This window comes from Mauremys mutica, chromosome 19 (genome assembly GCF_020497125.1).
Source record: "Mauremys mutica isolate MM-2020 ecotype Southern chromosome 19, ASM2049712v1, whole genome shotgun sequence".
Classification (NCBI taxonomy): Eukaryota; Metazoa; Chordata; order Testudines; family Geoemydidae; genus Mauremys; species Mauremys mutica.
The window spans coordinates 13,818,979-13,838,473 of record NC_059090.1 but is presented as its reverse complement, the minus strand read 5'-3'; the positions used below and the strand labels follow the sequence as shown (position 1 = coordinate 13,838,473).

The 19,495-nt window shown below is 42.1% G+C and overlaps 1 protein-coding gene across 1 annotated transcript in view; it reads left to right on the top strand.

The window, feature by feature from the left end:
* The window catches only part of CALN1 (calneuron 1), a 163,823-nt gene that overhangs the window by 53,171 nt on the left and 91,157 nt on the right, over positions 1-19,495 (top strand). The window contains exon 3 of the mRNA XM_044994122.1: positions 11,818-11,961. Coding sequence (XP_044850057.1) covers positions 11,818-11,961 — 144 coding nt within the window. The remainder of the gene's footprint in view (positions 1-11,817; positions 11,962-19,495) is intronic.

The following is a 19,495-nucleotide window of genomic DNA, read 5'->3' as shown; positions in this document are numbered from 1 at the left end:
TTATTGATCTGAATGTCACTGGGAATTCTCCATCAGTTTATCTAATTGAGGAGTCAGGTGATCAAGGGCCTTTCCACTGTAATTGCAGGAGAGGATTGAGTAGTAGAAAACAGGTTCAGATAATGAAGAATTGTAGAGCCCTTCTGTCCAGTCAGGTCATTACTAGGTTTGCAAAGAATTTGCTTTCATAGCAAGGTCACCTTAATATGAAAGTGTTCAGTGGAGTTAAGAGAATATAATCACTAGTCACTGGGCAGAAAATGTTAGCAGAGCCCCATTTTACTGTGAAGCAAATATCTCCATAGTAGAGGGTAACAGAAGACAAGTTGGGCTTACCAGAAAAGTTATAAATCTAATGATAGCATGAATTCTAACATGAACTTCTGTAATTAAACCACCACATTTATAGTTTATCTCCAGCACTTAGACAAAGACCAAAGTGGCTGAATTTATTGAACATGACGTCCACACTGCACACTTCTTTCAGCGGAAGTAGAGTATGTTTAAGTAGACGGTGAGGCCTGGCTCAGGCAGACAGAGCACAGATCTGCCTGAAGGCTGTGGGTATGTACCCGAGGACATACCCTGCACAGCTCTCCACTCACCCAAGCTGCGCCTCACCCTCCGCACTGCTATTGTTAGCTGTGTCGTCTCCCAGCTGCTGCAGCCTTTCCTCACCATAGTAAAAGGCTTTGGCACAGGGGAAAGGTTCTGCCAGCTCCCTGCGACTAGAGAAGGCGAGGGCAGACTTTCTGGCCTGAGGGCCACATCTGGGAACAGAAATTGTATGGTGGGCCATACCTCAGCTTCCGGGGGCCATGTGGAATGCCCCCCAACGCTGCTCCCTGGCTGGAGTGCCAGAGGGGGGCCATGCTGCAGCTTCCGGGGGCCATGTGGAATGCCCCCCCGACCCGGCTCCCCGGCTGGAATGCCAGAAGGGGGCCATGTTGCGGCTTCCAGGAACTGCCTGGAGTGGCCCTCGACCTTGCTCCCTGGCTGGAGTGCCAGAGCGGGGTCAGCCCCAGATCCCACGCCCCAGCGGGAGCTCGAGGGCCAGCTTAACACGGCTGGTGGGCCAGATCTGGCCCATGGGCCGTAGTTTGCCCTGTGCCCATCCACTAGAGCCTCTCCTTGCCAGAAGGAAAACTGCTGAAGCCTTCCCCACCTCAGGAAAAGATTCCAGCAGCTCCTCCCCGCTGGTGCCTTCCCGTGCAGGTAAGGACTCCCATTGCTAGACCCTTTCTCCACCAGAGGGAAAGACTCTGGCATCGGGGAAAGGCTCCAGCAGCGGGCAAAGATTCCAGCAACTCCCCCCTGCCAGAGCCTTTCACTGATACGTGTAGTTATACCCTGCAGTGTGGATGCAACCTGCTTTTCACTGCAGCGTATAGCTACGCATACGATATATGCCGCCAAAAGTGGTGGGAAGTTTCCCTGTGTGGGAAGTTTTGATTCAGTGTAGCTGGCTCTGTGTAGTCCTTAAAAAAAAAAAAGAGCGAGCAAGAGTAAAGAGAAGCTCATTTCCTTTCACTCTGACACAGTAAAGAGAGATGATAATGAGTGAGAGCCGGAAAGGGCACGTTCGAGTTAGATTGGGTTTTGTCAACAGACTCTCTATGCTCCTTTTCACAAGACATGCTGCCAGTATAGCAATTTACATGTTATAATGAATATTATTTTGAAGAGGAAGAAATCCATGGCTGCTTGAGGGTTGGGGAATAGAAAATGCCTGGGGGAAAAGTAAGTTAATAATGAAAACCCTTAAATCAAAGGTACATTAGAGTCTTTACAAGACAGTCTGTTGCCTTGGGCCAAAGTTAGTGGAAGTGAATCCGGGGCCCAAGGGGTAAAATTTGCTGATTGAAAAAGAAAGAAGTTGAAATTGGTCTTTTGAAGCGGGCAGGCTTATGATGGAGGAGTAGATAGAATAATAATTTCAATATCTACCAGGGCAGGGGTAGGCAACCTATGGCACACATGCCAAAAGCGGCACACGAGCTGATTTTCAGTGGCACTCACACTGCCCGGGTCCTGGCCGCCGGGGGTCTGCATTTTAATTTAATTTTTAATGAAGCTTCTTAAACATTTAAAAAACCTTATTTACTTTACATACAACAATAGTTTAGTTATAGATTATAGACTTATAGAAAGAGACCTTCTAAAAACGTTAACATGTATGACTGGCCGCAAAACCTTAAATTAGAGTGAATAAAAGAAGACCCGGCACAGCACTTCTGAAAGGTTGCCGGCCCCTGATCTAGATGTTGTAGTGTGATCAGGTTAGGGCCCGATCATACAAGGTGCTGAATGGGTGCTCAGCAGCTCCCATGATAGAGTCCTTAATGAGGCAACTGATGGAGTTAAATGAACCATGTGGAGCTTTACTTAAAGGTTCTGGGGTGGGTGAAAAGGCTGTCCAGCTTCACTCATTTTTGCCCACAAATGATTGCGCCCACAATTAATTGCACCCACAAAACTCTGGTTCCAAAAAAAGAAAGAAGCCCAAGTTCTTGTACGAGTCAGAACCACATGCCAGGTGACTTTGAGGTGTCCCCATAGCAAATCAATCCCTGCTTAGCTGTTTCAAGGATGTTGTCCTACATGTGGAACTTAATGCCCTGAGTTAAGCACCCAAGTTTGAAAATTGGGAAGTAAATTTATAAAAGAAAGTTTTCAATATCTAAATAATGCACTTTTATGAAGGGAAGGAAAATAGCTATAAATGAAGACAGAGGTCATATTTCCCAAACAATTATTGCCTTGAAGGTTGCAGACTGAAGCTGTCATTTTACTAAGAATTGTACAAAAACAGCTTCAGTGAGAAATCCGAAAAGGATGCAAATTAATGAATGATGGGCAACCATTATTTCTTGGACATTAATGAGAGTCATGGGTAAATAATCTTGAATCAAATTACCCTCAGTCTTTGAAATGCCTGCGAGCAGGGTCTTAAACTTTTATCATATCCAGCAAACATTTTCATTTTTGTGAGCATGGATTGAATACTCATGGCAAAAAACTGGAGTAATGTCATGGGAGGAAAAATAGGCCTTTACTCATTGTCCATAAATGGTGGCACCATGGAACCCTGATTTTTGTGAATGATTGTACTGCAACTCATGCAGTTTTGTTGTGCAGCTACTGTTATGTTGAGATGTTCAGTTTTATGGACTCTTCAATTAGTTTGTAAAAATAGGGGGTACAGGCTTTCCATCACCAATTCACACTAAAGGGATCGGAATAGGAGGAGGGGGGAAAGGAAAGAGAGGAGTTTCTTTGGAAAACTATGAAGAATAGTTGTCTCCTTATTCAGCTTTCTGAACAATAGTTTTTTAAACTGTAAAGGAAATATTATGGGCTGTTTATTTAACCGGACACTTGTAGTGGAGGAGGGGCCATATGTTTTCATGGCTATGAATTCTTTTTTCATTATCAATAATAAGTAGTGGTGGGAGTTCCTTTCCCAGTTGTGCTTGGCAAATATTACCCTTGCAGTCTCAGTCCATTTCCAGGTGAACATCACGAATGGCCCCCAACACAGCTGTCCTCGCTGGCAGTCTCATCAGAAAGGGCTGAATGAGTCACAGAGACTTGTAGTCCTTCCAGCTCACAGGGCTGAGGGACTTGGGGGGCTTATGTTGCCACTGCTTGTGCTTTACCTGCTGTTTGGATAAACAGAGAACTAGGACCTCCGGGTCTGGCAATATGGCACTTTTCAGCAGCACAGTAATTCACAGTAAAAAAAACAAAAAAGACCAGAGTGAAACTGTCACTCTCAATGCAGATTTTTTTGAACTCCCTGGTGTTATCTATTCGGGATCCATCTGCAGGTTTAAAAATCAATTGGTATTTCTCCTTTTCTATGCAGAGCTCTTTGTGGGATGGTTCAGCAATCGAAAGGAGAGGTCATATGACTCTTCCATTTAATACACAAGCCTCTATACATGTGTTAGGGTAGATGGGGGCCTCCTGGCTTGTGTGGAGAGACCACAGAACTATTCTGCAAATAGTATTAAATGCAGCACTGGCCACACTACCAGCTCAGAGATTGCACAGTGACAACGATATACCGCAGGGTCTTGGTAAAATGCGGAGACATGTAACAATAAGCTTTTTGCTCAAAGAACAAAAATGAGATATTTGCTTATGTAGCCAACATCCATCTCAAAGGATGGAAATTCCAATTTTTGACCAGCTCTAGTAATTGTTAAACTTATTTACTAGGCAACTAAGGATATAAAATTGGCAGCTTTTAAATCACTTATTTATACTTTAGAACCCAAAGCTGCATTGAAGCTAAGGAAAATATCTGCTGGCAAACATAAGGGATGTAGGACTGCTACCCATGTTACAATGACAGAAATAATCGGATAGTGATTACATAGCACTTAACGTGGTCAACAGTTGCAGTGTAATTACAAATTTATTACATGGCTATTTATAACCTATCAAATATATAGAAACCATCTGCGAGGCCAGAGGCTAGCTAGCAGGCAGTGATTTCCCAAGTAGAATTTGTTTCACAGAGAGTGTGATTCACTCTGGATCAGTATATGCAACAAGAAATAATGAGGATTGCTGCTAGTTACCAGTCATATAGGGATTTCCTGTAAATAAATTTACTGTTGAATTGTAGGTCAGAAAGCTCAGGAAGTTTTAAAGGAAAAACAATATCAAACATCACCAAAACAACTCCCTCTGTGAATGGCTTTTCTGAAATGAAATGCATTGAAAGAAACGGATGCAGAGTAACTCAGAAAATTAAAAAATGCTTATTTCACCTGATTATTCTTTCCTTCATCCCAGAGGAATTTGGGACTTAATAGAATTGCCATGTGCTGCCTACTAACTAAAAACTAGAAGGTGCAGATGTTAAATGCAATCAGAGAGTGGAAATTAATTAAAAACAAAAACCCTTGCATGCTCAGATAACTCTGAGAAATGAGTACTGTACCCTTTAGCACTTGTAGAACATAAATCATCAGTGGGGGAAAAATAGCAGGCTAAACCGTCATGAGAAATGTGTTTTAAAAACAACAAACAGAAGCTGAGGTAAAAATCTGTGACCTCTGGATGATAGAGAAGGTTGAAAAGTTTTGACTTTCTGTACAGGTTGCTCTTTGAGCCAGATTCACTGGTTTTCTTCTGAAACGGAGACACTTCTTGCTGACGTCACTACAGAACTTGCACCTGGAAATGAATCATAGAATTATACATTGAAATCGGTCAATAAAATAAATAATGAATATACCCTAGATTTCTTTATGCATTAATACTTCTCTAGTCCTTCCCTCTCCTGAATTACCTGTTTTGTGTTGTTTGTTCCCTAGTTCAATGATTTTGCATTTTTCCAGCTGAATCTCATTTTTGTTGTTTTCTGCTATTCAGTCTAACCTGTTGTGCACAGTGTTATTTCTCTGTCCTTAGACTGAGTGGCAGAAGAGCAATGCACTTTTCATCCTTAGATCTTAAAGTTCTTTACAAGGAAGATCCAGGGTTATTATCCCCATTTTACAGATGGGGAAACAAAGGCACAAGCTGGGGCAGTGACTTCCCAATATCATCCTGAAGAACTGAAATGTCCTGAGTCTTAGTCCAGTGCTGTTACTGCTGGAACACACTGTCATGGTTCTGGGGTTAACTGCACCTCTGACCTCTACAGATCTGCTCAAGGACACCCTGTAGAGTCTCAGACTCCAGCCATCACCTCTCTGTTGGCAAGGACATGTGTCTCAGCCTGCAGATGAGGGATTTAAGCTTTCGGTCCCCATGCAATCCACTGTACTGATCCCAGAAGGTCTGTCCCTGTCTCAGGGAAAATGACAGGGTTACCAGTGACCAGGTAGCTTTCATAAAGCACAACACATTTATTTTAGGGCAAAAGCATTACAGAAAGGACATTTAAGAGAGTAAACAGTCTACACGCATGCAAAGCTTACCAGGTGTCTCCCATTTTCCACACGGAGGCCTTGGCAGATTCAAGTCTTCAAACCCTTCCAGCAGTGTTTTGCCCTCTTGGTGACAATCTCATGTCAATTGTTGGATCAAAAAGTGGATTCATTCAGCCAGTTCAGGCTGACCCTTATATTAACGGCTCTCTCCTTGTCTCATTGAACCTGGTCTGAATTGAATGCAATTCATTCACTCCAGGGGTTCTTTACCTGCCCCAGGATCTGCATAATTACTCCCCACTGATTTTCGTTCTTGGCGGAAGCTCTGTGACCCTCCCCCATAGACCTAGAATACCATCCTTAGCTCACAATGATACATATAACATTTATAGATACAAAAGCGTGTGACTAATCCCTGAGCCTGTAGCATCTGGCCCATCTCAGTATAATAGTCTTTGGAAGTGTCCATGTTTCTAAGGTCTTGCATCTATCTCACACACAGTCACCCAATATTAAAATCCCCAGATACTTAACTACCACCTTCTCTTCATGAGAAGTTCTATTTGTGTTTTCTGGGTTTGGGAGTAAACTACACACATCGGACTGGAGGGTGACAGCCGTACAAACTGATGCCAAGTAATATACATGGGAGTGGGAATATACTAACATCCCTAGTGGAAACCAGTAGAACTTGAACAGACCTGTCGCTTGCTACAGTATGGCCAGCCCCAGCATAGGACTGCTTGGAACTAGTGCGCCCCCACTGGTCGCTTCTCCAGAAGGGTGGGTAAGAGGCTTCACCCTTCTGGAGCAGTGTTAATCTGTGCTGCTCTCTGGTCACAGTCTGGCCCTTATTCTTTTATACTATTATTATGACTATGTTTATTATGGTTGTGCCTGGGAACGAGCCAAAATTGGGGCTACCCTGTTGTAGGCACTGTGCAAACCCAGAGTAGCAGACCTGAGCAAATAATGGAATTTTCAGTTTGAGCACCAAACTAAACACTCTGAAAAAGAATCTGGTTCAAATTGAATCAAATCGAAATTTTATGCTGAAAAACATACATTTGTTTTGAATCAACTGAAACATTTTGGATTGATTTAAATGAATTTTTTTTTTAAATTTTAGTGTCAATTAAAATATTTTGATTTACTCGAAATAATTTGTGTTTTGGTTTTGATTCTTCAGCGTTTGGCTGTTTTACCATTTTTTGTTTTCTTTTTAATCTGGCTAAATTTGAAGTCAACGTCAATGTTTTGAAATTTTCAAAACATAACATTTTGAAATGAAAAAGTCAAAACAAAACATCCTGAAATGGTTGAAATAACATGTTTTGTCTTCTTTGAAATTTTGTTCCTGTTTTTTTCTGTATGGAAATTATTCATTGAATTGGGCCCAAATTTGCAAAAAGTTTTGGGGCATGGAAAGATGCATTTTTCAACACCAAAAAAATCTGTTGAAAATTATTTGCCATGCTCTAATAAACAGTCCTTGCCCCCAAAGGGCCTGTAGTCTAAATCAGTCATTTTCAACCGGTGGTCCGCAGACCTTGGGGAGTCTGCAGACTATGCCTAAGATTTCCAAAGGGGTCCAGCACTTCAATTTGAAATTTGTTAGTGGTCCACACATGAAAAAAGGTTGAAAACCACTGGTCTAAATAAAGGAGTTCTCAATTTTTTCATAGTGTGGACAGTATCTTTGCTGAGTGATTGCTTCATGGGCACCTCCTGTCCCACTTGTGATCCAGCAGCATCAGTCGTCATTGCAACCACCATGATCACTTGGAAAAGTGATATAAGGGAAGTCTTGATGTATTTTTAGCTTCTGGTAATGACATTTAATGGCTGGTAACAAGAAGGGGGAACCAGAACCTTTTGATCCACAGGTTCAGAGACCACAGTTTGAGAACTGCGGTTCTGTACCCGTTAGCTAATAGAGTTGGCTTGACTGTACCCGAAAAGGAACCAGAGCCGAGTGACTTTTAAGTTCGGTGATGTGTCGAACAGTAACAGGGAGTCTGTTGGAGAGCAGAATCAAAGAGTGCTACAAAGAAAAAAATGTTTGAGGTGGAGTTGCATACAAGTATACAAAGGAGGCACTTACTGAAGTATAGCTGCTTTTTGTGCTTTGAGTACAACCTATTTATAGCTCCCCAAATATACTTACACTAGGAAGTGCTATTTATAGACATGAGTGAAAATAGGTAGGTTTGGGGTCAGAAGTTGATGTTTCAGACTTGGTTAAAAGTTCATTTTTCACAAAAGTTTCATTTGTGGAACAGCTTGAACTGAAGTTTATGTCGGGATTCTGACCAAGGCCCTGATCCAGCAAAGCACTTAAGCATGTGAGTACTCCCAATGAAATCTGCCATATGTTGGGATTAAGAAATCCTACACTGAAGACAATATATGAATGTAGATTATTCATGTTTAAGTGCTCTCACATTGCGGCTTGTAAAGTTTTCTGACGTTAATGCCTGATATTTTCCTTTAAAAACCATTTTGTTAGTTTCCTATTATATTTTTAATTCTGATTAGCTTTTTTTTAAGCTGTCAAAGATCATTTTTTAAATGAGTGGATTCCACTGTAATATTTACTGCGCTTCAGCTTTCAGCCCAGCATATGAAAATAGATCTCACTCGAGCTGGCAGTGTCTAATGGGATTCATTGCTACTCCAAAGGCTTTATGTACTGAAACTTCCAGCTGTGCTTGATTTGAACAGACTCGTCATCGCTTTACATTATTGTGATTCCAATGCAAGGAGAGAAGGTGGATACAAGATAGCATCTCTCTTTCACTTATGGATAAAGAGGCCATAGTTAATTCCTGTAGGAACTGAAAATATAGCTATTATGGGTCTGATCCAATGCCCACTGACATTAACGGGAATCTTCCCTTTGACTTCAGTGGGTTTTGGATCAGGCCTTATATGGGTGACATTATAAAAGGCGATTTAAAAATCAACTAAGCAAACATGGAATTATTCCATAGTATAAGATAGTATATTTACAGTGAAATGATAAAGGCACAATAGATTTTGTCAAAGCAACAGTGGTGTATGTGCGAACTTTGATTTATTGTGATTTAGAAGCTGCCTTTGGGCTTTAAAAGAGTTATTAGAAAAATAATTAAGTCACTGCAGCCTACCACTGTGAGCTATGATATCATCAGCTCTTCCTTGGATGGAAGATCCATTATTATTGTAACGGATTCCCTGCAGGGCACTAGTATTCCCATTAGTCAGATGGGAAACTGAGGCACAAGAAAGTAAGACACATGCCCAAGGTTACTCAGGGACTCTGTGGTGAAGGAGGGAATTGAATATCTATCTCCTGAGTCCTAGGCTAGTGCCCAAACCACCTTGGGCTAGTTGAAAATTTTCTGATTAAACTGTTTTATGGCAGAAAACTGAATTTTGAATTGAAAACCAAACATCTGAAAATGAAAATGTAATTTTTCAGCTGAAACCAAAATATCTTGAATCAGACATGCTGCCACGATACCTCATAAGAGTTGTTGTTTGGTGCCCTTGATCCTCCTCATACTCTGTGGACTGGGCTCCTCAACCGGTTTTCATCTGCCATGATGCACTGGGGCCACAGAACTCACATGGTATACCACGTCTCCTCCCCTGGGAGAATCATGGTGGATCATGGGAAATGTAGTCTGACCAGGGAGCCCGGTCTCTGGGAGAATGGGAGCGTGAGGCACCTGAACTACAACTCCCATGAGGCACTGCAACAGTATTTTACAAATATTTTGATTTTTAGTTTTTTGATGAAGATGAAATTTTCTGCAGGGAAAAGAGCCCTATTTTCCAAATAGCCACCTTTTCATCTGTTTAAATATATTCATTTTATTAATTTTCCAAAAGCAAAGGCTGCAGAGGCACCAGCCATGCAATACGATCAATAAGTTCTGCAGGAGACAGTTATAATACAAAGAAATATTTGTGCAGATAAGTGGCTCATTGCACATCCCCATGGGCAAAGGGGAGCAGAGTGGATAGAGCTAGGGCAGTGAAAGCAGATGAGGGGAACTCACTTCTGTGTCATGTTCCTACTTTCCCAGTAATCTTCAGAATCCTACTTTGTGCAGTTGGAAGTAGCATGTTGGTGAGGAGTGGCCATCCACCTTGGAATGCTCCCTCTGGGACCCATGTGGGTGAATACAGTATGGGTACTAGCAATATTGACTTCTGCTCCATGCCTCTCATTAGGGGAGTGGGCACTGGGCTCCTCTGGGGTTCCCTGAACCATCCCCCTTCAGGAGAACATTCATCAGAAAGTCTGTGGTTCACCGGACAGAGTTTCCCGGAGTCCTCTGCCTTCTTGTAGGTTTGATTACTGAAAGGTACATTATGGCCCTGGGTAAACTGAAAACGATCAGTCAACATCCTTGCAAACAATGCACAAGTAAGATAAACATAACTGATGACATGTTAAATAAGGAATGTGTTCGTATCCTAGCAGAGATCATAAAGAGCTGACTGACGTGAGATTACTGAACCTGTTAATAGCTCATTATCTCCCTGAAAGGTGTTTAATAAAACATCCTATGTTTTCTTTCCAAATGCTTGTTGAAAAGACAAACCTATTTAACAAAACAAAACAAACCCCAAATCCCTTAAAGTAGGAAGGCTTCCCAGCTGGCTGAGACTCCAGAATTGACGTGAATCAAAATGTCCTGCATTTTAAGCAGCAATGACCACTTCACCTGGGGAATTTGATGGTGAAACTTCAATGTTAAGAAAGCCCTGAAGTATGTCAAACTTGGATAACCATCAGTGCCCTCAATGCATTGGCAGAACATGGACACTCCAGGATAGGGAATGACTGAGCAGTATGGAGTTTAAAGCGGCTATGAAAGGCTTGAGGTGTGAATGTCAGATTTAAAACAAAAACAACATCAGATGACAAAAACTGTGCCAGAGTTGGGAAGAATGATGGATGATTTCTCTGGTTCTCACAGCATTTTTATTGATCTGTGGCTGTTTATAGCTGTAAAACAGTTATAAATTAGAGGAATGCCATGAAAAGTAGTGGGGGGTGGAAATTGCCTGGAGGTGATTTAAAAGATATAGATCACGATTTATCAGACAAGAAAGGAAATGAGCATTTAGGGCTTCATTTGGGAGATAAGACTTCTATGAGAGAGAGTCAACTTCCAAAGGCAGTTCTTTGGGCCAAAAGTTTTATTGGCTGTAGGCAAAAATCTCCTATTTAGATTGGTGTGACTTCGTGTAATAGTGGAGAGACGTCGTCCTGATGTGGTGATGTGGGTGACCTCATTAAAGGGTCATGCTTAGGTTACATGAATCTGCATGTAGCAGAGAAGTGTGCCTATGTTCTCTTACCCTGCAATAAGGTCATGGTTTTATTACCCTGCTTGTATGACGGACAAAACTTATCTTCCTTACAAATGTGCTGACAGGCTTAATTCATTACTTTTTCTGAAAAGGACTCTGAGTCTATTTGATGAAATAGTCTATTGTATCCCAGGGTTGGTGTGATGATTATAATTCTAGAAACATAAGAATAGCCATACTAGATCAGAACAGTCCACCCAGAGCTCAGTATCAGATACTGCAGAGAGATTCAGAAAAACCTCAAATAAATATTTGTGCAATAATTTGCCTAGAGACAAATTACTTTTGGATTTCTAGTGGTTGTCTTATGCCTGAAAACTTGAGAGTCAATAATATCCCATATATATATGTGTGTGTGTATATGTATATAAAATGTGGGATATTATCGACACTCAACCCAGGAGATTTTTTTTTATCTATACATATGCTGGTTACTATTACTGGAACATTTACAAACATCTCATTGATATAATAAAGAGAGATTTATATTCTTTGCATGGAGCGGTTAATGCACCATGATGCTATTACACCCTTCTTCTTTTCTTCATTATTGCAGAAATCCGTGAAGCCTTTCGGGTGCTGGACAGGGACGGGAATGGCTTTATCTCCAAGCAGGAGCTGGGCATGGCTATGCGTTCTTTGGGATACATGCCTAGTGAGGTGGAATTGGCAATTATCATGCAGCGCCTTGATATGGATGGTAAGTCGTTATTATTCTTTGAATTGTAGTAGTGCTGGGTGCTGTATAAATACATAGTAAGAGGCAGTCGCTGCCTCAAAGAACTTACCATCTAAATAGACATGACAGAGAAAGGGCTGGAGGGGAAACAGAGGCACAGAAAGGTGGAGTGGCTGGTCCAAGGTCACACATGAGCTCAATAGCAGAGATAGAAATAGAACGCAGGACTCCTGACTCCCTGTCCTATGCCCTATCTGTTAGACCATGCTGCCTCACCTTATACAATTCCCCAGATAAAACCTTTACAAACAGATTTTCACTTGCAGATTGGACTGTCCTATAATTTCCAAGCAATGTCCAGGTGGAAGTGGCAAAATAGTGCCTGTCACAGTATCCCGCTAAGCCATTTCCTCCTTAGTTTTGTTTTCAGATATGTATTGTGAATACAGTGCTCATGAAAGGTATCAGCTGATAACCCAGGAAACTGAAGTCCTTTATTCATTCACAGAGCAGGTACAACAGTGGTGCAAGCTTCCCCACACTGTCCCTTCTATATGACTCTATTCTGATCACCTCTAGGAATGAGAGGGTAGCTCAGTTTCCATAACCCATTCAAATACTTGGCTTCTCTGCTGTGCCAACTAGAGGTAGTCATGGTGGTGGTTTTGTGGATGCTTGTTCACTGAGAGTTAGACTGAAACCACTAAACATGTTTGGTTCAGTCACTAAACAGATATCAATTGTGAGGACTTTTTGGTTATTTCTGGGCTGCCTTTGAACCAATGACCTTGCATTGGAAGGCTTTGGAGCCCGTTATCTGTGTCTTGAATGCTCCACTTCTCTGAGCAATCCAGTCCTTTATAAGCCATGATGTAATTCTGCTGCATCATTCAAAGTTGCGATAGGTGGGGCTTTCTCATGCTGTGTCTGAAATGTGGAAGCTTTGGAAGTTTTCATGGGCAAGGCTTTGAAAAGGATGGAACAAGGCCCTGTGGAGAGATCTCCTTCAAATGGTTACTAATATATAATAAAAGAAAAGGAACCCATTATTAAAGTGAATAGAGGAATAGGACATCAAGGCTTTTGGAACCATGGGGGACTCTCTTAGCTGACGTACATCTGCAATCATACTAGCTCAGAATAAGGAGCCATCTTTAAAATGTCCTTAGAGTTATAGGTCAGAAAGGAAAACGCTTTTCTAACAGCTAAAATGTGCATAGATGCTGGACTAATGAGGAGCTCTTCTCTCCTGTTTCTGCAAAGGCATATAACAACATTGAAAAATTATATGAAATGGTGCAAAGCCAAATGGAAAACATTATCATGTATGCAGTACAAATATATTAATCATGTCAGGCTGCAGAAAATTTGGTGGTTTTTTGGTTTTAGTGTTTGTTTTTTATAGTAAAATCTTTCTGGTCATCTAAAGAAGTTTTACAATGCAGAGTATTATAAATCTGCAAATGTTAAATTGAGAGTGTTGATGTCCTCCGTGTGCAACAGATGCACCATGGAGTGTAGCTAATACGTGCTGCTTTTAAATAAAATTTGCTCCTTGTTACAAATGTGTGAGTGAAGTGCAAACTTCAGATGTTTCCTAGGTTTAGTTCATATGCTGCTTTGGTTTAGAAATTGGGCTTGGATTTTCTCACATGATTTTTAGTACTTTCTGTTTCCAGTTAGGACAGATATGCCATGATCACAGGCTTTCAGTCTCTTGTGATTAAAGAGGGGAAAAACACCTCTGTGGAATGTAAAAGAGCATGATAATCTTTCTATAGAATGTTCAAAGTATCCCGTAGAATTCTATAGCAGGGATAGAAATCAATAGAAAATGGATTCCATAGGGTGGATTTTAAAAATGGTGGAAAGGATCTCATTCTTTTGAAAAAAAAATTCTATAGGTTTTAAGAGTAATTTCTATAGAGCACTATTGTGTTCATCCTATTAAATTCTATTGGATTCTTCCATAAGGGTGACTTCGCTTTAGGTTTTACAGAATGATGTGGTACAGATTCATACACTTTTAGTACGAAGAATGATTTGGATAATGACTCCAGCTCCAGTCCATCTCCTGTTATTCTCTCATTCCCGATATCTGGATGCTCTGGAGATCTCTGGCATGCTGTCATTTCCACTTCTAGTACGGCTGGGATCTGTAAGTGCAGAGGTGGCATGAAAAGGTAAAAGAGGGGAATAAATTAATGAACTCCTGAGACCTTTGACAAAGTTTCAATGTCAGTTTTGCATAAAGATTGGGAGGTGAGTCTTGTATCTGAGCCAATTCACCCATCCCGATCTAGCTTTTCTAGCTGTGTTGTTTATTATTAATTATTAATGTTTCTGAGGTGCCTATTTTCATAGTATTTTGACTGAAGGGTTTCTGGACTAGAAGACACATGCATGTGATGTAAAGAACATAAGAACGGCCCTACTGGGTCAGACCAAAGGTCCATCTAGCCCCATATCCTGTCTTCTGACAGTGGCCAATGCCAGGTGCCCCAGAGGGAATGAACAGAACAGGTAATCATCAAGTGATCCATCCCCTGTTGCTCATTCCCAGCTTTTGGCAAACACAGGATAGGGACACCATCCCTGCCCATTCTGGCTAATAGCCATTGATGGACCTATCCTCTATTAATTTATCTAGTTCTTTTTTGAGCACTGTTGTGGTCTTGGCCTTCACAACGTCCTCTGGCAAGGAGTTCCACAGGTTGTGCGTTGTGTGAAGAAATACTTCCTTTTATTTGTTTTAAACCTGCTGCCTATTAATTTCATTTGGTGACCCTTAGTTCTTGTGTTATGAGAAGTAGTAAACAACACTTCCTTACCTACTTTCTCTACACAAGTCATGATTTTATAGACCTTAATCATTTCTCCCCTTAGCGGTCTCTTTTCCAAGCTGAAAAGTCCCAGTCTTATTAGTCTCTCCTCCTATGGAAGCTGTTCCATAACCCTAATCATTTTTGTTGCCCTTTTCTGAACCTTTTCTAATTCCAATATATCTTTTTTGAGATGGGGCAACCACATCTGCACACAGTATTCAAGATATGGGCGTACCATGGCTTTATACAGAGGCAACATGATATTTTCTGTCCTATTATCTGTCCCTTGCTTAATTATTCCCAGCATTCTGTTCTCTTTTTTGACTGCCACTGCACATTGAGTGGATGTTTTCAGAGAACTATCCACAGTGACTGCAAGATCTCTTTCTTGAGTGGTAACAGCTAATTTAGACCCCATCATTTTATATGTACAGTTGGGATTATGCTTTCCAATGTGCATAAATGATAAGTGGACCCAGAGTTTAAAAAGACGAAAAACAAAACAGAAAGATTAGTAGGGAAAATTCTTTAGGCAGTACAGGAGCTGGGGGGGGGAATATTATGAGAAGAATTTATTTAGACTGCAAACCGAGCTAACACAATGCAGCTCAAGGTTTTCTTTTCTTTAATGGATTGCTCTTTTCCACAGCTTATCTTGAAACATGTAATGAGAACCTGAAACTGTATAACTCGCTTCCCTTTCTTTCTCTTGCTGTGTGAATGGGGATTGTTCGGTACTCTGGGCATGACCCAAAGTCCAATGAAGTCAATGGAAATTGACTTCTCTGGGCTTCAAATCAGGCCCTGTACTTGCAGATATAGATCTACGCAGCCAAGTTTCTCTGTGTCATATATTCCTGATGAGGGATGCAGCACTTTGTCAGAATAAAGCCAGAAAACTGAAGCTCTTGGCAGTGCTTTGCCTACATTTATCTCAGTTGGGATGCCAGGTTGCATGATAAATCGTTATGTACAATGTTCAATCATAAGACCCCCCCCAGTACATGAGTGCTACGGAAAAGACAATAAACCCTCTGTGCATTTGGGGGTATGTGACTGATAAAGATATAATGTGCACGTGGATATGTTAGCCAGATGTGTGCGTCCCCCCAGTAGGCTGATGACAGTGCCTGCTAATAGTAAGGTAATAAAATTGGCAGTGGTTTACGTGTAATCTGAACCAGTCTGTGCGGACCTAGTACAAACATTATGTTTTTATTGGACAATACCTTGGGAATATCTTTGGATTGCAAGATGGCAGAGGAACTGTATCTGCCTTGCCTTCTTTAGCTGACAAATTGATTATAATAACACAACCAGAATCAGTCAGTCTTTCCATTCCTGCATGAACCCCATTTTGTAAGTGGGTTGAGAGTGAGAACTCATCTATTAAAAATCTGTTTCAGGTTGAAAATGAATAGAAGCCTAAGCCCGGGAGAAAGTTTGTCTTACCCAGATTGGATGAATTTGTGTTTATAAAGAAGAGCCACCAGCAGGAATAATATGGACAGTTTTTGATGGCTTGGCACTCCTCCTAAACTAAAATAACACCACCACCACCCCCCCAAAAGGGAATGTCCTGATTTTTCAGTCTTGCTATCTGGTCACCCTATTGACAGATTATACAGGAATCACTTCCTATCCCACTGAAAAGCAGCTACTCCTGGGGTCGTAACATGGCAGTTGTTTAACAATGCGAAGCGTAACCACATAACAGGTTAGGACAGAAATAAAGGAGAATTTTATATCCCATGGAAAAAGCAGGCAGAAGTTAGGTTAGGTAGAAAATGCTGGTAGAATTCTAAGTAGAAGTGGTAATTGTCCAAACTGGAATTTAACCAATACCTCAGTAAAAGTGCCATGCAGTCTTTAATGCCCATGAGTTTTCAGCAACACCATGTTTCCAGCAGCCCAGTGCCCAGTAACACCATGTTGGGGCATTAGTTCATTATTGAGATAAAGAAAAGAGAGCCACCAAAAGAACTTGCGTCAGTGGACAGAATTTTTCTCTGGAGTTTTCCCATCCAAGTGCCGACCAATGCTGACTCTTCCAGCTTGTATGATATAATCCTACCCCCAGTTTAGAATCATCTGCAGTGGTGCGTCGAAGCATATATTGTATTGTACTCTCTCAGAAGGATTCTTAGGACAGTTGGAACAGAGAGAGAAGTTTCTCAAATATCTGATTGTCTCTCCTGAAATTGGCTTTCAGTTGTGAATCATTAGTTTGGCCACAGTGTAATGATTTATTTTGAATTGCATTTTCTTTTATTGGAATTGATTATGTCCTGGGTGTTCTTGCCACTTGCTCTGGAAGGAAAAAAAAAGCTTTTTATTTCCCTTTTGGTTCTTATGAGCATATTATCCCACAAAATGACTGCATTGTAGAAAAGTGTAAGCATCTAGTTAATTCATTAAAAAGACAATGACATAAAAACCTCCTGGTGGAACTTTTTTCAAGTATAAAGAGTATAACTATGGAGGCTTGAATGCAACAGATATGATGATGGCAAGACCAGGGATGGACATGAATAATTTGTCAGAGCAATGGACACAGTTGACAGGAGATGGGAACGTCGTTGGGATGAGATTAAGGTAAAGGGATGGTGGTTGAAAACTTGAACTGATTCACAAACCCATAATCTCAATGAAAGCAGTTTGAGTTGAAATGTTGGTGTCCTTTGGGCTTATATAGGCTGGTGATTCTGAATGAACATTATTTAGAATGGATTTGTATTCTATTGTAGTGAAACAAACTGGATTGTGTGTATCCGTGCTGCTGCCCTCTCAGGGATGGCGTTGGAATTGCTCATTTGAGTGTCATAAACCCTGTAGCGCGACGGAGATGTTCTTAACTCAAGTGGTAGAGACATGTGAGTTCAGAGCTATAAGATCTGAGTTCTGTCCTTGCTGGGATGACAAAGATTTAAGTTGTCATGGTGTGCCTATGGTGACAACCGTGAAGTTCTAAGTGGCCACACATTTATGATCATGGTGTGGTTAGTACTTTACTTCATGGTAGTTATATGCTGTAGTTCTGCCTGTTATGCTGTGGGCCCTGTTGTTTTATAGGGAACAGGCAAAGTGAGCCTCACAAGTATCTGCAGCTAGGAATGTGCATGCTTGTAATGAAATCTGCACTAAGGGGCCCACTTTCAACAGGCAGCTCCCCCATAGCAACTGACCACGTTAGTGTCCCCAGGAGGCTTCCAGTACAATTGTTTGTTGTGCGTGTTAGGTAAAGGCTGCCCCTTTGCCTAACACGTGAAAGTTTGCTGGGCACCATCTGCCCCCCCGACCTTAAAGGGGGTGTCCGAGATTATAGATGCGTCAAGGGAGAGCAACATATTCGCTTTTCACATGAGGCTAAATTCTGCCGTCTCTTGGGTGGGCCTGCTGTGTGGGGGCAGACAATGAGCCCTCTTCTCCCTCCGTGCATCCAGGCAGGGGCCAGGCAGCACAGTAAGGGCTAGAGCAGCGGTTCTGAAACTGTGGGTCAGGATCCCAAAGTGGGTTGGGACCCCATTTTAATGGGGTTGCCAGGGCTAGCGCTGGACTTTCTGGGGACAAAGCCTGAGTCCCACTGTCTGGGGCTGAAGCTGAAGCCTGAGCCCCACCGCCCAGGGCTGAAGCCCAAGGGATTGAGCCCTGAGTGACAGGGCTCAGGCTACAGGCCCCACACCCGGGGTGGCGGGTCTTGGACTTCGGTTTTGTTCCCCTCCCTACGCAGGACGGCGGGGTTCGGACGGGTTCAGGCTTTGGTCCCGCCCTCCTGGGGTCATGTAGTAATTTTTGTTGTCAGTGCAATGAAGTGTGAGAACCCCTGGGCTACAGGGTAGGGAGGGAGGATGGCTAAACATCAACTGATGGTGTTTCTCAGCCCCAGGTAGCCTGGGAGCACCCCTGCAAGGACCTGCCCTACTGTGCACCAGGTGGTAGCGTCTGGAAGCAGATGCTGGGGGTACGTGACCCTGCTAATGTCTGCATCAGCCATCAGGAGCATTGGTGCATTTGCTTCCCCCAAGGCTAACTGAGCCATTTTCCCCGTACCAGCCTTATGCAGACGGAATGGCTAAAGGAACCTCCACAGAGCTGCTGCCACTCCGCTGCCCTCCCGCCTCTCATGATGTGGGTCAGGTAGAAAACAACACAATTTAGCATATTATGCTACCAGCACATTCCCTGGCCTGTGCGTCTCCTCTCGTATCTTTGCAAAGGAGTAAGCATCCAGCTGCCTTCTCCCGAGCCCAGCCTGACTGAATGCAAAATACTTCCCCTGAATACCAAACTCCGCAGCTCTCACTGGAGGCAGGTACCGCAGGTCAGAGCAGTTATTGTATTTCTTAAAAGGGCCACTGCTTATTTTTTTAATTTGTAAAGTCTCCTTACTGTTTTCAAAGGTACAGTTCAGCCAAAGAGAAGGGTGGCTGCTGCAGAGAGAAATATTTTAGTAATTTTTTAAACTGTTTTTTTAACTAAGGGGAAAATAATATATTGGGAATATTTGAGGTCTCTAAGGAAACTTAATAAATTACCACAGTCCTATTGCTTTACTCGCTATCGAAAGGGGCTGAGATACTACTCTAATGAAGGTGGTATAGCAAGCCAAGTAAAATAGGATAGAGTAGGGTGAGGAAAAACTGCTTCTCATTACTGTGTGTGTGTCGGGGGGAGACCAGTGCTTTCATCCCTTAAGGATGAGGTGCATCCTGTGCAGGGTAGGCAATGCT